An 18,712-nucleotide genomic window follows, 5' to 3' on the forward strand; every position below is an offset into this window, starting at 1 on the left:
GTGTGAGAGCTTAACATTGATCAGGGTGTCCTGCATGATCCCTACTGAGGATGGAACCCACAGCATGGGCATGAAATCAAACCAGCAATGTCAGGGTACATGGGATAATGCCCAATCAACTGAGCCACACTGGCCAGGGCAGGAGTCTCCTTTATTTCAGCAACGTTGCACAATGGTGATTTCAAACACATTCCAGTCACCACTGGCCCTGAGTCATTCCATCAATCCACCTTTGACACACCAACATCCTATATAATAAAGAGGTAATATGCAAATTGACCATCACTCCAACACACAAGATGGCCACCCCCATGTGGTCAAAGATGGCCACCCCCATGTGGCCACAAGATGGCTGCCACAAAATGACCGGCAGGGGAGGGCAGTTGTGGGCAATCAGGCCAACAGGGTAGGGCAGTTGGGAGGGACCAGGCCTGCAGGGAAGGGCAGTTGGGAGGGACTAGGACTGCAAGGGAGGGCAGTTGGAGGCGACCAGGCCAGCAGGGAGGGAAGTTGGGGGCAACCAGGCCTGGAGGGGAGGGCAGTTGGGGGGACCCATGCCTGCAGGAGAGGGCAGTTGGGGGGGACCAGGTATGCAGGGGAGGGCAGTTGGGGGGATCCAGGCATGAAGGGGAGGGCAGTTGGGGGCAACCAGGCCTGCAGGGGAGGGCAGTTAGGGATGACCGGACCAGCAGGGGAGGCAGTTGGGGCAACCAGGCCTACAGGAGAGGGCAGTTGGGGGGGACCAGGCCTGTAGGGGAGGGCAGTTGGGGGCCACCAGGCCTGGAGGGGAGGGCAGTTGGGGGGGGCAGGCCTGCAGGGGAGGGCAGTTAGGGATGACCGGACCAGCAGGGAGGCAGTTGGGGGCAACCAGGCCTGCAGGGGAGGGCAGTTGGGGGCAACCAGGTCAGCAGGGGAGGGCAGTTGGGGGCGACCAGGCCTGCAGGGGAGGGCAGTTAGGGGTGACTGGACCAGCAGGGGAGGGCAGTTGTGGGTGACTGGACCAGCAGGGGAGGGCAGTTGTGGGGACCAGGCCTGCAGGGGAGGGCAGTTGGGGGCAATTGGGCTGGCAGGGGAGCAGTTAGGCATCAATTAGGCTAGCATGGGTATGGTTAGGGGGTGATCAGGCTGGCAGGCAGAAGCGGTTAGGGGCAATCAGGCAGGCAGGCAGGCGAGCGGTTGGGAGCCAGCAGTCCTGGATTGTGAGAGGAATTCCAGATTGGAGAGGGTGCAGGCTGGGCTGAGGGATGACCCTTCCTCCCCGCCTCCCTGTGCATGGATTTTGTGTACCAGGCCTCTAGTATTCTCATAATCACCAAATATAAACTTGAATGAAATATCAAGTCTAAAACACCAGCCCTTGTACTTATACATAACTGATATTCACTTAATGTTAGTCTCCCCACCTCTGCAGGACTGTATCTCTGAGATATAGATAACTTTTTTATCTCTTTTTATCTCTCCAATCTTCCTCTTCACCCATGAGACTTGAGGAGAGGTCCAGGAGTCCAGCACTGGACTCTGGGCTGCATACAGACTTATACACACTGATAAGGGCACATGCAGAGCCCGCCAACCTGCCAGGGAGTAGTTTCGCCAGTATGTCTTTCTGTCCATACTGTGACGGCCTATACCCTCTGCACTGGTGCTCTTCTGCCTCTTTCTGGAGATAAAACTTTCTACATGTATATCACAGATCTTGTGTTTCCAATAAGCATTTCCTAGGTTTAAATTAGGGGTGGGAAACCTTTTTCTGCCAAAGGCCATTTGGATATTTATAACATCATTCGAGAGCCATACAAAAATCTCAACTTAAAAATTAGCCTGCTATATTTAGTCAAACATTTAATGAACTCACCCCTAATGCCTTGGCAGGGCCAGACCAAATGATTTTACAGGCCTTCTATGGCCCATGGGCCAGAGATTCCCCACCCCTGGTTTAAACTAAAAACCTACTTGTGTCTCTATAACAGAAACCGGACTCATACAGAGAACATACTGAGGGTTGCCAGCGGGAAGGGGGTTGGCAGACTGAGTGAAAAAGGTGAAGGGACTGAGAAGTACAGATTGGTGGTTACAAAATAATCATGGGGATGTAAAGTAGAGCAAAGGGAATATAGTTAGTAACATTGTAACAACTTTGTATGGTGCCAGGTAGGTACTGGAAATATCAGGGCAAGCACTTGGTAAAATATATGATTGTCTAACCACTATACACTTGAAACTAATACCAAATAATATTTAATATAAACAATAATGGAAAAGAAATGAAAAAATAGAAAGAAAACCTGAATATCAATTTTATACCTGAAGCTTACCTCTCAGCAAGAGTTTGCTGTTCATTGATTCCAACGTTAAAAAGTACGGGATGTACATGAAGTAACTGCCCTTCTTTAATCTGCAGAGGTAGCGTCTCAAACAGCCTGGCTGGAAGCTTCACCTCCACCACGTAATGCTCCCTGAAGCAAGTGAAGGACAAAGAGAGGAAGCATTGCTTATTTCATTCGTTTTCATGTTATTTTAGATTCATTGGAAACAAACAATAAAACAGTTGGAATATAGCACTGATTTAGGTTTTTGTCTGCTATCTGCTTATTTTCTGTTATTAATTCATTCAATACTCATTTCATTCACTTGTGTACTAAATTACTTGGCTAAAGGATTGTTTACATGTTTGATTTCTCTCCATTATTCCGAGTTCCTTTAGGAGTGTTTCAGTTCATTGTTGTATATGAGTGGTATGTGCATAAGAACCTCAATATTTGTTTTATTGATTTAGTTATTTTTAAAACCCATCCGATATCAAGAACAAAGTAATTCATGATAAATTTCTTAATATAGTGAATCCAAGAAGCCAAATAATTTATAACATTCTTAACAATTATGAACTGATATTATTATTGATGAACCTCCCTCTTTGTGATAGCCTGATGCAAATGCAATAGTTTCATTATTTAAGGCTAACCACTGGGAGTTCCTTATCATTTTGCAACATTAGCATATCACAGGTACATATTTTTGGACATTGGAAATTTCCATTAAAAAATACTCCTAACAGACAGTTGAATCTCAGAGGGTGGGTGGGAAGAGATCAACCAAAGAACTTGTATGAAAATATGTATAACCCATGGATACAGACAATAGTGTGGTGAAGGCCTGGGGCAGGGGACGGGGTGAGCTAGAAGGGATCAGTGGGGAAAAGCAGCAGACATATGTAATACTTTCAACAATAAACATTTAAAAAAATAAAAAACAAAACAAAAAACTACTCATAGTGTTTAGTGTTGAAAATTTAAATCAGGATTAATAAAATATGGTCACCATGAATATCTACTTGTATATTTTAAAACTGACATCTTCTGATGCGGTATGAATTGAATATAGAAATATAGAGAGTTTTACCCAGAATTTAGGAAAATCCATGTGATTCCAGGACTACATAGACTGCTGGACTGTAACACATGTGTTTGGAAAACAAGCACAGGACAATCAAAGAATCTCTTTGTGAAATCTCTGTAGTTTCTCCTATGCATGTGGCTAACCAATTGTCGCAGCAACATTTTTGGAAAAGATTCTCCATTGATTTGTTTTGGCACCTTTGTTGAAATTGACTGACCCTAAAGGTAATACTTTATTTCTGGACCCTACATTCTGTTCCACTGATCTATATGTATATACTTATGCCAGTACTATATGGTCTTGATTATTATAGCTTTGTAGTCAGTTTTGAAAACAGAAAGTATAAGTCCTCCAAGTTTGTTCTTTTTTTATAAAATTGTTTTTGGTTTTATGGGTTCTTTGTATTTTCATGTAAAGTTTAGAATTAGATTGCCAATTTCTGCAAAAAATACAACCGAGATTTCAATTTGTGGAGAATTACCATCTAAACAATATAGAGAATTCTAATTTGTGAACATGGGCTGTCTTTCCACTTATTGAATCTTATTAATTTCTCTAAGCAGTGTTTTGTGTGTTCTGTGTACAGTTCTTGGAGTACTTGGTTGAATTTAGTGTCATGTAATTATTCCTTTTTGATGCTATTGTGAATAAAATTATCTAAATCACCACTGTTTCTGACAACTTTTCAGGAGTGTACTTTTTTCTGCTTTCCAATCCAAATTGTCAGCCCCTTCCTCTGGTAATGAAACTGCTGGTTTTCATGGGCTATCTTCCTCTGGTAATGTTGTACAAATAGAGCTGGGGTTGCCGGGAGCAACCTTGGCAAAAAGGCCACTGACTCCAACTGTCTTATCCCAATGCTCACGAGTTTTCCATGAATGAATGCTTCTAAATCTGTGTGTGCATTACTCCCTTAGTCCTAAGAGGACCGTCTTGGACAATTCTGTCCATTTGTAATGTTGCTTTCTGAAGAGAGGATCTGACAAGCTGTGCACTTAGCCATTCTAGAAGTCCACATCTGTATGTAGACTTCTGAATTTAGATACAGCCTCAAGAATCCCCTCAGAAACAGCATCCTATACTCTGTCTATATAAAATGGTCTGGTAATCTTCCCTCATACAAATTTTCCCTCATAAAAATATCTGTTTCTCCCTTTTGATAATAATCTTTATAGTGTTATAGAGTGGTACTATTTTCCAGGTATGTGCATGAGCAATTTAACTCCTCTTTCTTCCAATGAATGGTAAATTAAGCATTAGTTGGCACATAAAATATTTAGTTTTATGAGAATGTAATGTTTCTTTATGTATAAGAAGTAGCCACCTTTCATTCAACCATCTCAAGTCATCCACCACACAAAATTATCATATGTTTACTAAAGTCAAGAAAACATGATCAGTTTGTACTTACTTAGTCTCCTCTTGATCTCTCTCTAGCGTGAGCAGGACTCTCTCTATATATAGTACCCTCATATTTATTCACTGTGCTCAGAAAATGTTTTCAAATTCCACATACCCTCAGGAAGCATTGAAAAGTGCTAACAGCAAAATGGTTAAAACTTGGAGGACTTCTGATTGAAATGATTTACCATCGGATATAATTTTTCTGTTGGAGCTCTATACTACACAGCATCATTTTCTTAATTATTTCTGATATTCTGCCTATCATATGCTGACCTTCGAAGCTATTTATTTAAAGCCATTCTCAGAAATCTCAGTCTGGGAGTGAATTGTCAAAAATAATTAAGAAAAATGGTGGTATATGCCCCTGATATAGAAATACATCTTTTCTAAAATGTTGCTGCTTTTAACAGAATTTAATATGAAGTCATCTCAAGAATTATGATGCTATTAACCAAATGATTCTAATAAAAATAAAAATATCCAGAGCTTTACACTGGATAGCAATAAAGAGGAAAATCTCTTTGTGCAAGCTGGTATTTTGAAGTCCTTATATTTCACGGAGAAGCAATGCCATACTCACCTCGCTACAGTACAATTTACAGTCAGGAGACTTCTAGGAGTTTTTAAAGATTTTCCTCTGTCATGTCACCTACATTTATTTCTCACCAACAAGGAAAAGAGAAAAAACAATTTCCAGAGCAAACCTTACTTCTTCTTGGCTCCTTTGTCATAGAGCCAATTCAAATATCTAACAAAGCTTGGTCTTTGGAAAATGGGCACCACTTACCGTCTCCCTGTTATAACTGGCAAGACATCATTGGATTTGGCTTCAATTATTTTAAATGCAACTTTCTTCAAATCTGAAATGCCAACAGCCATGTCCTCCAGCATTCCGATTTCATCACCTAAATTGGAGAAAAGAGCCTGGTTACAAGTGTACCATTTTTAAAAAAAATATTTTTATTGATTTCAGAGAGGAAGGGAGAGGAAGAGAGAAATAGAAACATCAATGATGAGAGGGAATCATTGATTGGCTGCCTCCTGCATGCCCCCTACTAGGGATCGAACCCATAACCCAGGCTTGCGCCCTGACTGGGAATTGAACCGTGACCTCCTGGTTCATTGGTCGATGCTCAACCACTGAGCAACACCAGCTGGGCACAAGCACACTATTTGAAGAAAGTGTCCCTGGGTAGTCTACCTCACTGCTGGGATTTGTTCTAGCATTTTAGTAAAGGAGTTTCTGAATGCAGGGAATCCATTCTCAATGCTTTTCCTCAGAGGCTGAAGGTTTTCATCAGTGAAATAAGAGCCATGCCAACGGACTCCAGCAGTTCACGGGCCCTTTGAGGGGAGGAAGAAAGTACTCATTTGCTGTGAGGCAGCAGCGATGTTTTGACTATTCTATGAAACAAAGTGTCCTGCAGATTCTTTCCACTGGCACGACTGATACTTGATTTCTAGAAATAATAGAGATGGCTGAATTGAAGATCCTACCTAGGCTCATGCTAGTTTTATATCTCAATACACTGGCAAATAAAGCCTAAGAAGGAGGCAATCAAGTACCATTCTAATCAGCACTGCCCGACAGAAATAGAATGTGAGCCACATATATAATTTTCCATTTTCTGATAGAAAATTTTTTTATTAACTTTTTATTTATTAATTTCAGAGAGAGAGAGGAAAAGAAAGGGAGACTGAGAAAAACATCAATTTTTCGTTCCACTTATGTATGCATTCATTGGTTGATTCTTGTATGTGCTCTGACCCGGGATCAAACCACAACCTTGGCATATTAGAAGGGTGCTCTAACCAACTGAGCTGCCCAGCCAGGGCTCAGTAGTCATATTTTAAAAGATTAAAATAAAAAGGTTGAATTCATTTTAATAATATATTTTATTTTAACTCAATATCTCTAAACCATAATTCCATTGATAAATCAATATAATCAACATAAAATAATTAGTTATTAATGTAAAACTCTTTTTTTTAACTAGTTGTTAAATCTGGTATACATGTCTTGTACATATTGATTTGAACTAGGTACATTTCAAGTGCTCAATAGCCATACCTGGCTACAAATTGAACAGTGCAGTTCCAGGTATTAGAGGGTTGGACTTTAAAAATCCAGTTCTTTAAACTATGTTGGCAAAGAGCCTTTTCTATTAAAAAGCCAGATGGCTGCTTAGGTCTCCACTATGAAATAATTTATAATTCTATTTTCATAACATAATGGAAAGGAGTACAGTTACAAAGTGAATGCAAAGAATGAAAAGTTACATTACTTCTGGAATGCTTGATGCAATAAAGTTTTACTTTCATTTTTATATTTAACTGAGGAATCCAAGGACCAAATATCCTATGAGTAGGAGTATGATTTTCACATGTACCGACCATCCATACTCACTGTATGTACTTAGCAGTCCTTCGTATTGTACTATCAATCCCACCGTGTGAAGCTGCTGTAGGAAGCCAGGGTCATGCAAACTTGTGTGTAATTTGATGATAAAACCACAGACCAATCCAGCAAGCTAAAAAAAAAATTATTGAAGAAATTGATGGGGGTCAGACAACTTTAATTTAAAAATATTGAAGACTTCTGAGGCATCAGAGATTTAATTAAAAAATTTCAAGTACGTATAACAAAACTCTATGTATATATCTATGTTGAAACCAGTTGGCAGTCTTTGATCAAGTAAGGCTTGGGGCAGGCAGCATTGTGAAAGAGGAAAGAGCATGGGCTCTGAGTCAGGTTCACATGACTACAAATCCTGTCTCTACCATTTCCAGCAGTGAAACAATAAAAAGTCACTTAAAACGTATAGATATTATTATTTTAAAAAATACTTTTTGCACATACAGAATAGAAGACTACTCATTTCATAGAATCATTGAAAACAGTCAATGAGGAAATGTATATCAGTCAGAGAACATAGCTCCATTTGTCACTGGAGCATCCATGACAGGGGTAGTTTGGTTAAAATATTCCATTGGTCTTAAATGTTTAGAAAGAGAGGCCTTCTGTCTCTCTCTCTCTCCCTGTGGCTGTCTATAAAACTCATGGGGTGGAGGCAGGAGGGGAGAAGGAAGGCCCCCCGCACAGCCACTGTGATGGAGGCCGGCCTTGGTGTCATGGAATCTGGTTGGGTGTAGGCAAAGGAAGTGCTCCTGTCAAACCTCCTGTTCAAGCCTTCCTGCTGGCCAATTTATTTTATAAACAAAAGAAGAGACCATAATGAGGCCCCATCCTGGAATCCATGAAGAAGCTGTATAAATAGTGGGTTGCAAACAGGCCCCTTTGCCAGTCCTAGTTGGCCACCTGCAGTGCAAGGCAACTATCCCTTTCCTTCCACTGTGCCCTGTACAGAGACCCCAAGGCACAATATGATGATAGAATGGGTGACCCTTTCCTTCACAGACTCTCTGCTCTGAAATTTCTACAGCTACATTTCAGAGACTTGGCTACCTCTGCAGAAATAAATACTCAGGTCTTATAAACTGTTTCTATGTACTTTTTGTTTCATATGTATATATATAAAAGTCTAAGTGACTGGCTGACCGGCCAGTAGCTATGATGCGCAATGACCACCAGGGGGCTCAATGTGCAGGCATAGAAACATGGAAAAGACTGATGAATCTCAGAGGGAAGAGGGGAGGGGGGAGGGCAGAAAGAGATTAACCAAAGATCTTATATGCATACTAGAGGCCCAGTGCATGGATTCATGCACCAGTTGGGTCCCTTGGCCTGGCCTGCAGGGATCAGGCCAAAACCAGCTCTCCGACATCCCCTGAGGGGTCCCGGATTCCAAGAGGGCGCAGGCCAGGCTGAGGGACCTCACCGGTGCACAGATTCGTGCACCAGGCCTCTAGTTATGAATAAGAAAAACTGGGTACCAAAACTACCAGGAAAGAATCCCTTTAAAAATAAAACTGCCCAGGGGAGACCCCTGTCTTCACCAATGGTAGCAGCAAACAACCCAGCACAGTGCTGTGCTCACAACACAAGGGGCACCTACTGCTTGGCTGAAGACGATGTCCCTTCTTAGAGTCAGCATCAGACACTGGGGCAAGCTGTAGGCCAGTTCCTGAAGGAGCACGAAGGTCAGGGATTGCTTGGCTCGGTTCACCACTTCCCCCATGCAGTCCTTCAGGGTAAGGATGAGGGGGTACAACTGTTCATACCAGTCCTCTGGGAGGGGATAAAAGGGTGTAATAACAGTGGAATAAGTGACGGAAGGTTTTGCAAGATAGGACCAATTTGTTGTTTTTCTCAGTCAAGTTATACATATTATTAAATATTCACAAAGCTTAGATTTGAAGATCTCCAATTGAAATATCTCCTCTGAACGCCAGATGAACAGTCTCAGTGAACTGAACAACACGTTTCCTAAAACTTGCCCTCTTTCATCTCAGTGTCTCTGCAAATCTTGTCTCTACCTGGAACACCTTTCTTCTACTTCCCTTCCTGACAAACACTTTATCTTACCTGTAGGCTCAATTCAGGATTTCTCTCTTACAGGATTTCCCCCTAACTAGCATAAGTAACATAATCCATTTACCAAAGTTTGAGTTGAGTTCCACTTCTTTTCCTGCCCATAGCAACTTTCTGTCACTGTTCTAGAACTATCTATGCACTATGCTTAACAAGAAAGGGAGCTCACTGAGGACAAGGGATTGATTTTTTAATTACCAAATCTCCAGAACTTAGTATAGTGTCTAACATATAACAGGTATTCAATCAGTTTTCATTGAATGTTAAAAAATATGTAACAAAAGCCTTTTAAGATAATGACAAGCATGAGAAAATCAAATTTGAGCAGATTGCTCTTCAAACCAAGATACAAAATTGGAACCCTCTGTACTTTTCGTGTGCCTAGATTTTGAATGTGTTTCAATTATAAAAATTATGACTTTGGCATGTGACATAGATATGATTTTCAATGTGTTAGAAAATCAAAGCCCTAACAAATGTCAAAAATTACAAATTCTGGGCTGTGTGACATTCTATTAAAATATAAATAAATTGCCCTAGCCGGTCTGGCTCAGTGGATAGAGTGTCGACCTGGGGACTAAAGGGTCCTAGGTTTGATTCCGGCCAAGGGCACATGCCCAGGTTGCGGGCTCCATCCCCCCCAGTAGGGTATGTGCAGGAGGCAGCCAATCAATGATTCTCTCTCATCATTAATGTTTCTATCTCTCTATCTCTCTATCTCTTTCCCTTCCTCTCTGAAATCGATATATATATATATATATTATGACAGATATGATTTAAAGAAATGAGTGTATGTTGAAAAATTAATTATGAATCATGATCTGAAATGATACGAATTTCTCAGCATGGAAGTGTAAGTTTCACCATAATTAATGTCAGTGGTCAATAGCAGTTAAGACCTTGGGAGAGTTATAAGGAATGAGAAAAAAATCATAATCACTATTGTCCCATGTTTACTGTCACTTATTTATGTTGCGGTGTAATACACTAAATGAAATAGACCAAAATGGTTGGAAGTGTAATTAATGACCTCAACTTAACAAAAAGATATGCTCTTGTAAATGCTTATGTGATGCTATGATAAAAATACATTAGGAACATTGGGAGTTATTTAAAATATTGTACCATCAGTGTTATGATCTGAATAAAAACACTAGAGAAAGGGGAACTCAATAAAAGCCTAATAAATCTGTAATTATTTAATAAAGGACTCACTTTTGGGCAGACTAGGATAAACTATGAAAAATGGTTCAATTTAAACAAGCTTGGTTATCTATTGATTCCTATGTGATTACTACACATAAAAAAGCAAATGGACAACATTATTTAGTTTCACAATAAAAGGCACCAAAAAGGAATACTCTATATTCCCATTTTTTCATATTTATATTCTTTTCTCTCCTATTCTGTCTCCCACTCTTTTATTTGATAATTGTTCTCAATATAAATGTATAGACTAAAACATGCACACACACACACAAGCAAATATTTCAATAAGTTAACTCCAATGTAAATCTTAAAAGATAACAATAGACCAACACTTTGTGCTTAGGTCTGTAAGGATCAGTTTCTACTCAAGAATGCTCAACCATAAACTAAAGCTCAAGCAGCAGGTGGTGCTGCTTCCTCAGGCTTGAAGCAGTACCACTCCATCACTCCATTGAAGCTACTGATTTAAACTTCTTTATACACATATGTGGTTCCCAAGCGGAGCCATGTAGATTGTGTGGGCACCTTGAATCATGCTCCCCTGTGTCAAGTGGTCACAAACTTGGTCATGGAATATGAGCAGATTGCTCTTTCTAGTGAGATCATCTAAAATTTACTTGTTCTACCTTTTCCCCTTGTTAGATACCAAGTGACAGTTCAAGTTAAACATGGCTGTTGGGTTTTCTTTTGGAAGGTCTTTAAAAGAGGAATCATCACAGATTTCTCCATTAGCATCAGGGTAATTTTTAAATTCATTTCTAAATCTATTCTCACATTTATTTGATCAGTTGATTCTTAATCATAAATTGCAATCAGATAGTAAAAAAAAAATAAAAAGTCTGATTTCTAGTCCCACTAGAATAAAAGTGAAAACCTGGACTATAGAAAGAGAAATATGCTGTCATTCTAAACCTAAGAGCATTGTTAAGTACTTGTCTGGTACACAGTATTCCAGTATCTCCATTTACTATAATTATATTCTAGGAAAATTTAAGGAAAATGACAGTATAGGAAAACATTAATTATGAATGAGAAAATTATAAGTTTTTCAGCAAGGTAGAATGTCTTAAGGATAGTAGTCAGTTTCTTTTGGAGAAGCATAGGAGAGCTAAAAATAGGTGTGTTTTTTTTCCCTAGAAAAGAAACAAAGTTCAGCAGCTAAAGAAAAACTGCACTGGCAAATGCAAATTGCAATGACTCTGGGTTTGTTTCCTGTTGCTATCCACTCAGTGTGACTCTCCAGTTCTGAAATAAACATAACGTGGTATGTCAGGCCAAAGAAAGGCCCCGGTCAGGTCATAAATGACCTTTTTGCTCCAATGAGCACCCAAATCACCCTCACAAAGAAACAGCAAATGCTTACTTCTCTCCTGAAAATTATTTATTTGGGGAAAAGAGAAACACTGCAGCTGTTGATAGTCCTGACACTGTTGTCATTTCCCCCTTACCTTCCTGTCTCTCCATACATCACAACTGACATGGTGTTTATATTGTCCTCATGATAAAGCCATGTCCTAATAGGGATGAAGATGGTGTTCATTCTGCCCTATATAGTCAAAGTAGGAAATCCTGAAATGCACAAGTCCACACTTCTGAGCTTAGTTTCATCAAGTTTCAAGATTTTACACACGCCACTCACACACACATACACAAACACGCCCCACAATTTTGTCACTGCACCAACACCTCTCCAGGAGCTGATTGATCCATCTGGCACCTAAGTGCCCATCTTTCTGATTCTATCACTGGGCTATTTTCAGTGACAGAGGAAAACACAAAAAAAGTACATTTTCATGTCTGTATAAAAACTGGCTGAAACTCCTTAACTCTGACATCAACAGGCAGAGTCTTTGCTCAGGAAAACAAAGTGTGTGGCTTCACTGAGCTTTCCCTTGAGCTTTGTGAAGTGTGCTGGAAGCTGGCCAAGTGGAGCTTGTTTTCCAGCCGTTGTCTGTTTCTATAATGTAGCCAAGTGAAGCTTACTGAAGGATTCAGAGAACAACTGCAGGTGCCCCTCATCTCCTCCACACACCATCTATTTTCCACACAGGATGCTCCATCCTCTGAGCTCAACGGCACTTATGGTACTCAGGAGAAAAATTAAAAGAGCCAAATACCAACCAACTGGAGCAGGGCATAATGCTTTCCTTCCAATTCCTGAGCCATTTTCTTCTCAGGTGCTTGGTCTTCTTTGCTCATTTAAAATAATTAACTTCAAACAAGCCTGTAGCCACTGTTGTTTTTGTTATCACAACTTTTCAGACATAGAAAAAAATGAGAAGCTAAAAAATTGCATGCCTGTTAATCTTTATGAGAAGAAATCAGAAATGAATCCAGCTTTGAGGTTTCACCTGAGTTAAGAAGATGATGAACTGTGATGCCTGGCAATTAGAATGGCCTTTAAGGAGGGTGATAAAATTTCCAAGGTGAGAAGAAGAGACCAAACCCACAGCCAACAGGGCTTTTCTATAATGCCCAGAACTCAGGCTACACAGAACAATGCTGGTGGGTACCCCTCTCAGAGAAGGCCCTGTCTTTCAGGTATGAATTTACAACATGAACGTCATAACTAGAGGGGTCAATTAATGCTAAGGCTTCCTCTCCTGATACTTTATAGCTAAACTTCTTTGTATGAGTATAATATAACATGGCCAACTTTGGTCATGGAACCTGCTCATACAAGGCCTCCAGTATCCGGACATATCCCGGAGCACAGAAATGAGGTTAACCCAGAGAATAGGGGAAGGAAAGCACCTGCTGAAGCTTAATGCCTAGAATGTCCTCCCTGATCACTCAGAATATCCTCCTCTAAGTCTCCCTACCCCTTGTGCATCTTCATCAACCATCTCCTGGCTTTGGTCCAGTATAATTAAAAATCAATCTGCATATATCTTTTGTTAACAAATGCTAACCTATCTTACTTATGTCACTTTTTCTCCCCCCTTTTCACTGTCACCACGAGAAATACACTCATTTGTTAGACAAATAGGACCTCCTATAGGTGATACTAATACTTATAACTCATGGCCTCTGCCCTCAAGGAGGTTAGAATGGAAGGTAAGAGGTATAAAATAATAACTACAATATCAGCAGGTTTGGTTAGTGCTATAAAAGATGGGACAGTGACAAAACACATTGAGAAAAGAGAAGAGAATACATCTCTGGTGAGAAGATTATATGTTTTCCTTGTGTGTTTTGCTGAACACTTTAAGAATGCTCTTGGTGAAGGGAGTTCAGGGAAGCTGATGGCCTGCAGGTAGTGAGCACCTGAAAGTGAGGCTCTGTAGGAACAGAGTCTGGAGGGGCGCCTGGTTTGATGATGCCAAATGCCATAAACAAGTGCCATAAACTGAATGGAAGGGCCATAAGGGGGAGAGCAGGGCGGTAGGAAGGGGCTAAAATGACTCAAGAACTTGGAAAAGGATGAATAAGGTAAAAATAAATGTTGAGTCTCAAGCTCTGAGATAAGAAAACAAACAAACAGGAAACAACAACAATGGAAAGCTAGGTGGGCAGTCGCCATAGCAGGGATAGGGGATGAGGTAAGTAGGGGTGGGAGAGAAGGAGGAAGGTGCAGAGTATATATGAGCAGAAGAGCCAAAAGCTAAAATGCAAGACCAAATCTGCAAATAATGGGTCTCACATAGGGAGACAAGCTTTATTGTAACCCTGGAGTTATGCTGTGCCTTCCTTTACCTCTACTTCAGCGCAGTCTTAAGGTGCCAAGGGTAGTCACACAAAGGACATACATGTATCTAAAATGTACTCCTCGTTGTGTCCACTGAACTATGCCCCAAGGTAAATGACTTATCTGGGCACCTTCCGGATGTATAAAAATATGAGTGTACTATTCAGCTGGAGACAGACTGCTATAAGAAGAACAAAGGCAACCTTTCCTCATGTCAAAGAAACCTTGTTTGTTTAAACCCTGCCAGCCTGAGAAAACAGTGTCATAAAACTTTCCAGTCTTAGTCTTAGAAAAATAGCAAAGGAAATGCATCAACTGATATCCTGGCTAAATTTCTCATTTCGGAGCACAAAGTTGAAAGCTTTAAGTAAATTCTGCTAAGACAGTTTCCAGGAACTAAATCCATTAATTAAACAAGCTCTGTATTTGGTATAGCACCACGGTGGAATGGGGAGTTAGGCTGGTCCTGGAAGAGTAACCCAGTCACATGCGTTGGGCGTATTTTGCCTTTCAGCCTTAATAAAAGCTGTACTTTCAGGACTCTGCCACTAGAGTGGGCATGACAGGACACAGGTGACTTCAATTCTACTTCTTTGCCCATTAAATGTGTACATTACTCCTATAAGTGTTGAAAGAATTAAATAATACCGGTAATATTTTTATTTTTATAATGTATTTTTATTGATTTCAGAGAGGAAGGGAGAGGGAGAGATAGAAACATCAATGTTGAGAGAGAATCATTGACCGACTGCCTCCTGCACGCCCCCTACTGGGGATCGAGCCCACAACCCAGGCATGTGCCCTTGACCAGAATCGAACCCTGGACCCTTCAGTCCACAGGCCGACACTCTATCCACTGAGCCAAACCAGCTAGGGCCAGGCAATATTTTTAAAGCAACCCCCAAAATGTTAGCTATACCTTAAAAAAAACACACCAACAATCATAATGTAATTTATATGTCACACACTGTCTCCCAACCTATCTGCATTTGTTTCTTATGCTTATCCTTCTCTCCTATTTCTTTTTTGGTTTGAGAAGAATTTATTTTATTACTATTATTATTAATCATTATTGTTGAAAGTATTACATATGTCCCTCTTTTTCCCCAATGGACCTCTTCTAGCCTGCCCCTTCTCTCCTATTTCTGAGAGAAATTCCATAAACTCCTGTAGCTAGAAACTTCAATTTGTATACCAGATCTTATCTCCTCTCCTCTACTTAAGAGTGTCACTCAAGCAATTCTCTCCCTTTCCTCTACATTGTCAATATTTCCTTTGTCACTGGATCATTCCCATGACCACACAAACATGCTGTTACCTCCTCATCTTTAAAAAATAACCCTCTCTTGATTCTCGTCTCCTCTACAGCTGCCATCTTATTTCTCTGCTTCCTTTCACAGTGAACCTCATCAAGAGTTGTCTACACATGCTGTCTGCACTTCCTTTTCTTCTTCTTGCTCAATCCACTCTACTTGGGTGTAAACTCTTTCTACTCTAATGAAGTTACTCTTGTCACTGTCACCAGTGACTTCCACACTGCTCAATGCAAAGTCATTTCTCAGTCTTTGTTTCACTTGATCTATCAGCAGCATTAGGCATGTCAATCATTTCCTTATGAAATTCTTTCTAACCCTAGATTTCAGAATGTCATACTCCCTTGGTATCCTCCTACCTTACTGACCATGCCTTATCCAACTTTGTTGCTGGTTCCTCCACTTCTTTTTGTGCTAATAAAATTGGGATGTTTCCAGTTGTGATCTGTAGAACATTTCCCATTCTCTGAAAAAATTAATCCTTTGTTGGACATTATTCAGTTTTATGCTTTAAGTACGATGGCAATTTCCAAATTTATAACTTTAACTTGAACCTCTCCCCTGAATTTCAGATTCTTACATCTAACAGCATACTTGATATTTCCATGTAAATGTAACATGTTCCAAATGAGTTCCTACTCCTGACCACAAAACCTGTTCCTTCCTAATGAGTACATGGTCACCCTACTCCTCCAGTCTTCCCTAACAAGTACATGTCCACCCTACTCCTCCAGTCTTCCCTAACGAGTACATGGCCACCCAACTCCTCCAGTCTTCCCTAACGAGTACATGGCCACCCAACTTTTCCAGTTTTGCTAATGCCAAAAATTGTTAAATCATTCTTGAGTCCTCCTTTCCTCTCATTCTCCCATTCAAACCATCAGAAAATTCTGTTGGCATTACTTTCAAAATATGTACAGGATCCAAATACTTTTCATCACCTCCACTGCCATCTTCTTAGTCTGAGCCTCCATGATAACTCCTATAGATAATTATTACATTTGCTCTCTAACTGGTCTATACTTGGTTATACCTTTCCATCTATAATCCAATATCAACATAACAGCTTAGGTGCTAAAATTATATCAAATAAGGTTAATTCTCCGCTCAAAACTCTCCAATTGCTTCCCTTTTTTCTCAGAGAAAAGACAATGTCAATACAAAGGACCTACATGAGCTTTCCCGAAGTTATCCCTTTGAATTCATCTTTTCCTCTCCTTCACTTTATTAAAATCAAACAGGCTTCTTTGTTACTTCATGATCATGGTAGGCAAATATCTGCCTCAGGACTTGTGTACTAACCGTCTTTTATACCCAGTATAGCCTTCCCTCCACACACACGGCTTACTTCCTTATCCCCCGTGTCTTTGCTCAAAAAGGAACCTCTCAATGAAGCTTACATTGACTGGCCCGCTAAACCTCAACCCCTGCCCTCCATCAATAGTCCAAGCCCTCTTACTTCACTCTATATTTTTTTCCCACAACATTTGTCATCATTAACATATAATGTAATGCTTATTTCCTGTATTATTTTTTAAATGTCTCTCTGCTGCCAGGAGGTACACTTTAGGAGGGCAGGTGTTTTATCTGTCTTGTTCATCGTTGTCTCCCCAGTGTCTGGAATAGTGCCTGACTCACAGTAGGTGTTCAATTAAAATATGTTAAATGCCTGAAAGGAAAGAAAAAAGTCACTTTAAATAATGTGGCATCTTTATTATCATAAAACTTTAGAACTAGAAGCAGTTGTAAAATTTTGCAGATGATATTTATTTTACCAACAGAGGGAGGTCCAGAGAATTTAAGTGATCTGCCAAAGGTCATGTAGCCAAAGAAGTAAATTGTGGACTCGCCAAGTATCTTGGCTTTGAGGCAAGTGTTGTTTTGTTACATCACAGTTCATTGCACAATTTTAAGGGAAACATTATTTTTCTGATAAGAGCAGACATTAAAAAATGTCATCATATAAATTATTATTGGAATTCTAAGTTTATAATAAAGATATCCATGGTCACTTTTGCTTATTTTTTTTAACCAAGTTTTTTTAAAACTTGTAAATGTATTTTAAAAGTTGTTTTACCTGCTGATCAATGAGTTCTAAAGGACCTGGTTCATTCATGTTTATTTCTCATAAAATTCTAAATATTCATGTGTAGAAATTAATGTAACTCAAAAAATATTAATATTTAAGCCCTTTGATGAAAATGATACTCTGTGCTTGAATCTTTGCACTTTACAAAATAAAATAAATTTGTTATATGTGTGAAATAATTGCTAATTTGAGTATAAGTTCTGGAATATAATGATTTTCATGCTGGTATGCATACATATGCACACATGTTAAAGACATTCACTTAATAATATCAAGAAAATGTGCTAAATTCAAATAAATCATGGAGACATAGTATACAGTACAGGAAATATAGTTAATAATATTATAATCTATATATATAAAAGGCTAATATGCAAAGTGTCCCCTCAGGAGTTGGACCTGAGACCAGAGTTTGATCACTCACTATGACATGTGCTGACCACCAGGGAGCAGTGCGGAATGAAGGAAGGCCCTGGTCGGCAGCTGACAGCTGGGGAAGGAAGGCCCCGGCCAGCAACAGGAAGGCCCCAATTGGCCCTGATTGCCAGCCAGGCCTAGGGACCCTACCTGTGCATGAATTTCATGCACTGGGCCCCTACTATTGTAATAACTGTGTGGTGACAGATGATTATTAGTCGTAGTACGGTGAGCACATCATAAAGTATATAAATGTGGAATCACTATGTCATACACCTGAAAGTAATATAATTTTGTACCCCAGCTATACTTGAATTAAAAAATAATCTGCCAAATAATATGTTGTCAGGGCTTATAGCTGGGTACATTAGGAAAAAGTATTCAATGACATATGGTATTTGGTCTTTTCACAGGGCATTTCTTGATATTCTTTTGAAGACAAAAAAAAATACAGGACATGCAATAAGATGAATGGATACACAGATGGTTGAACACACATTCCCAAAGAGCGGTGATTAATCAGTGTTATTTCAATGCATACAGTTTTTCTAGTGATGTTCCTCAAAGAGCTGTTTTTATCTCTGTTTTCTCATCATTTTTATCCATTAGTTCTGTGAATGGACAGAAAATATTTATAAAATGTGAATAAAATAAACCTAGGTAGGACAGTAGATGTGATGGATGAAAGAAATAGGTATTTATTA

At 39.8% G+C, this 18,712-nt stretch overlaps 1 protein-coding gene across 7 annotated transcripts in view; it reads right to left on the reverse strand.

Annotated features, from left to right (window-relative positions):
- INPP4B (inositol polyphosphate-4-phosphatase type II B) overlaps positions 1–18,712 on the reverse strand; it is a 616,104-nt gene that overhangs the window by 52,280 nt on the left and 545,112 nt on the right. For all 7 annotated transcript variants that reach the window (XR_013960877.1, XM_080673789.1, XM_080673791.1 and 4 more), the window contains 4 exons: positions 8,817–8,989; positions 7,208–7,331; positions 5,588–5,705; positions 2,316–2,456 (listed from right to left, as the gene is read on the reverse strand). Coding sequence is in view for 6 of the 7 variants with exons in the window: in XM_080673789.1 (XP_080529915.1) it covers positions 2,316–2,456; positions 5,588–5,705; positions 7,208–7,331; positions 8,817–8,989 (556 nt within the window). In the remaining variant the exon portion in view is untranslated. The remainder of the gene's footprint in view (positions 1–2,315; positions 2,457–5,587; positions 5,706–7,207; positions 7,332–8,816; positions 8,990–18,712) is intronic.

This window comes from Plecotus auritus (assembly GCF_963455305.1).
Source record: "Plecotus auritus genome assembly, chromosome: 6".
Lineage (NCBI taxonomy): Eukaryota > Metazoa > Chordata > Mammalia > Chiroptera > Vespertilionidae > Plecotus > Plecotus auritus.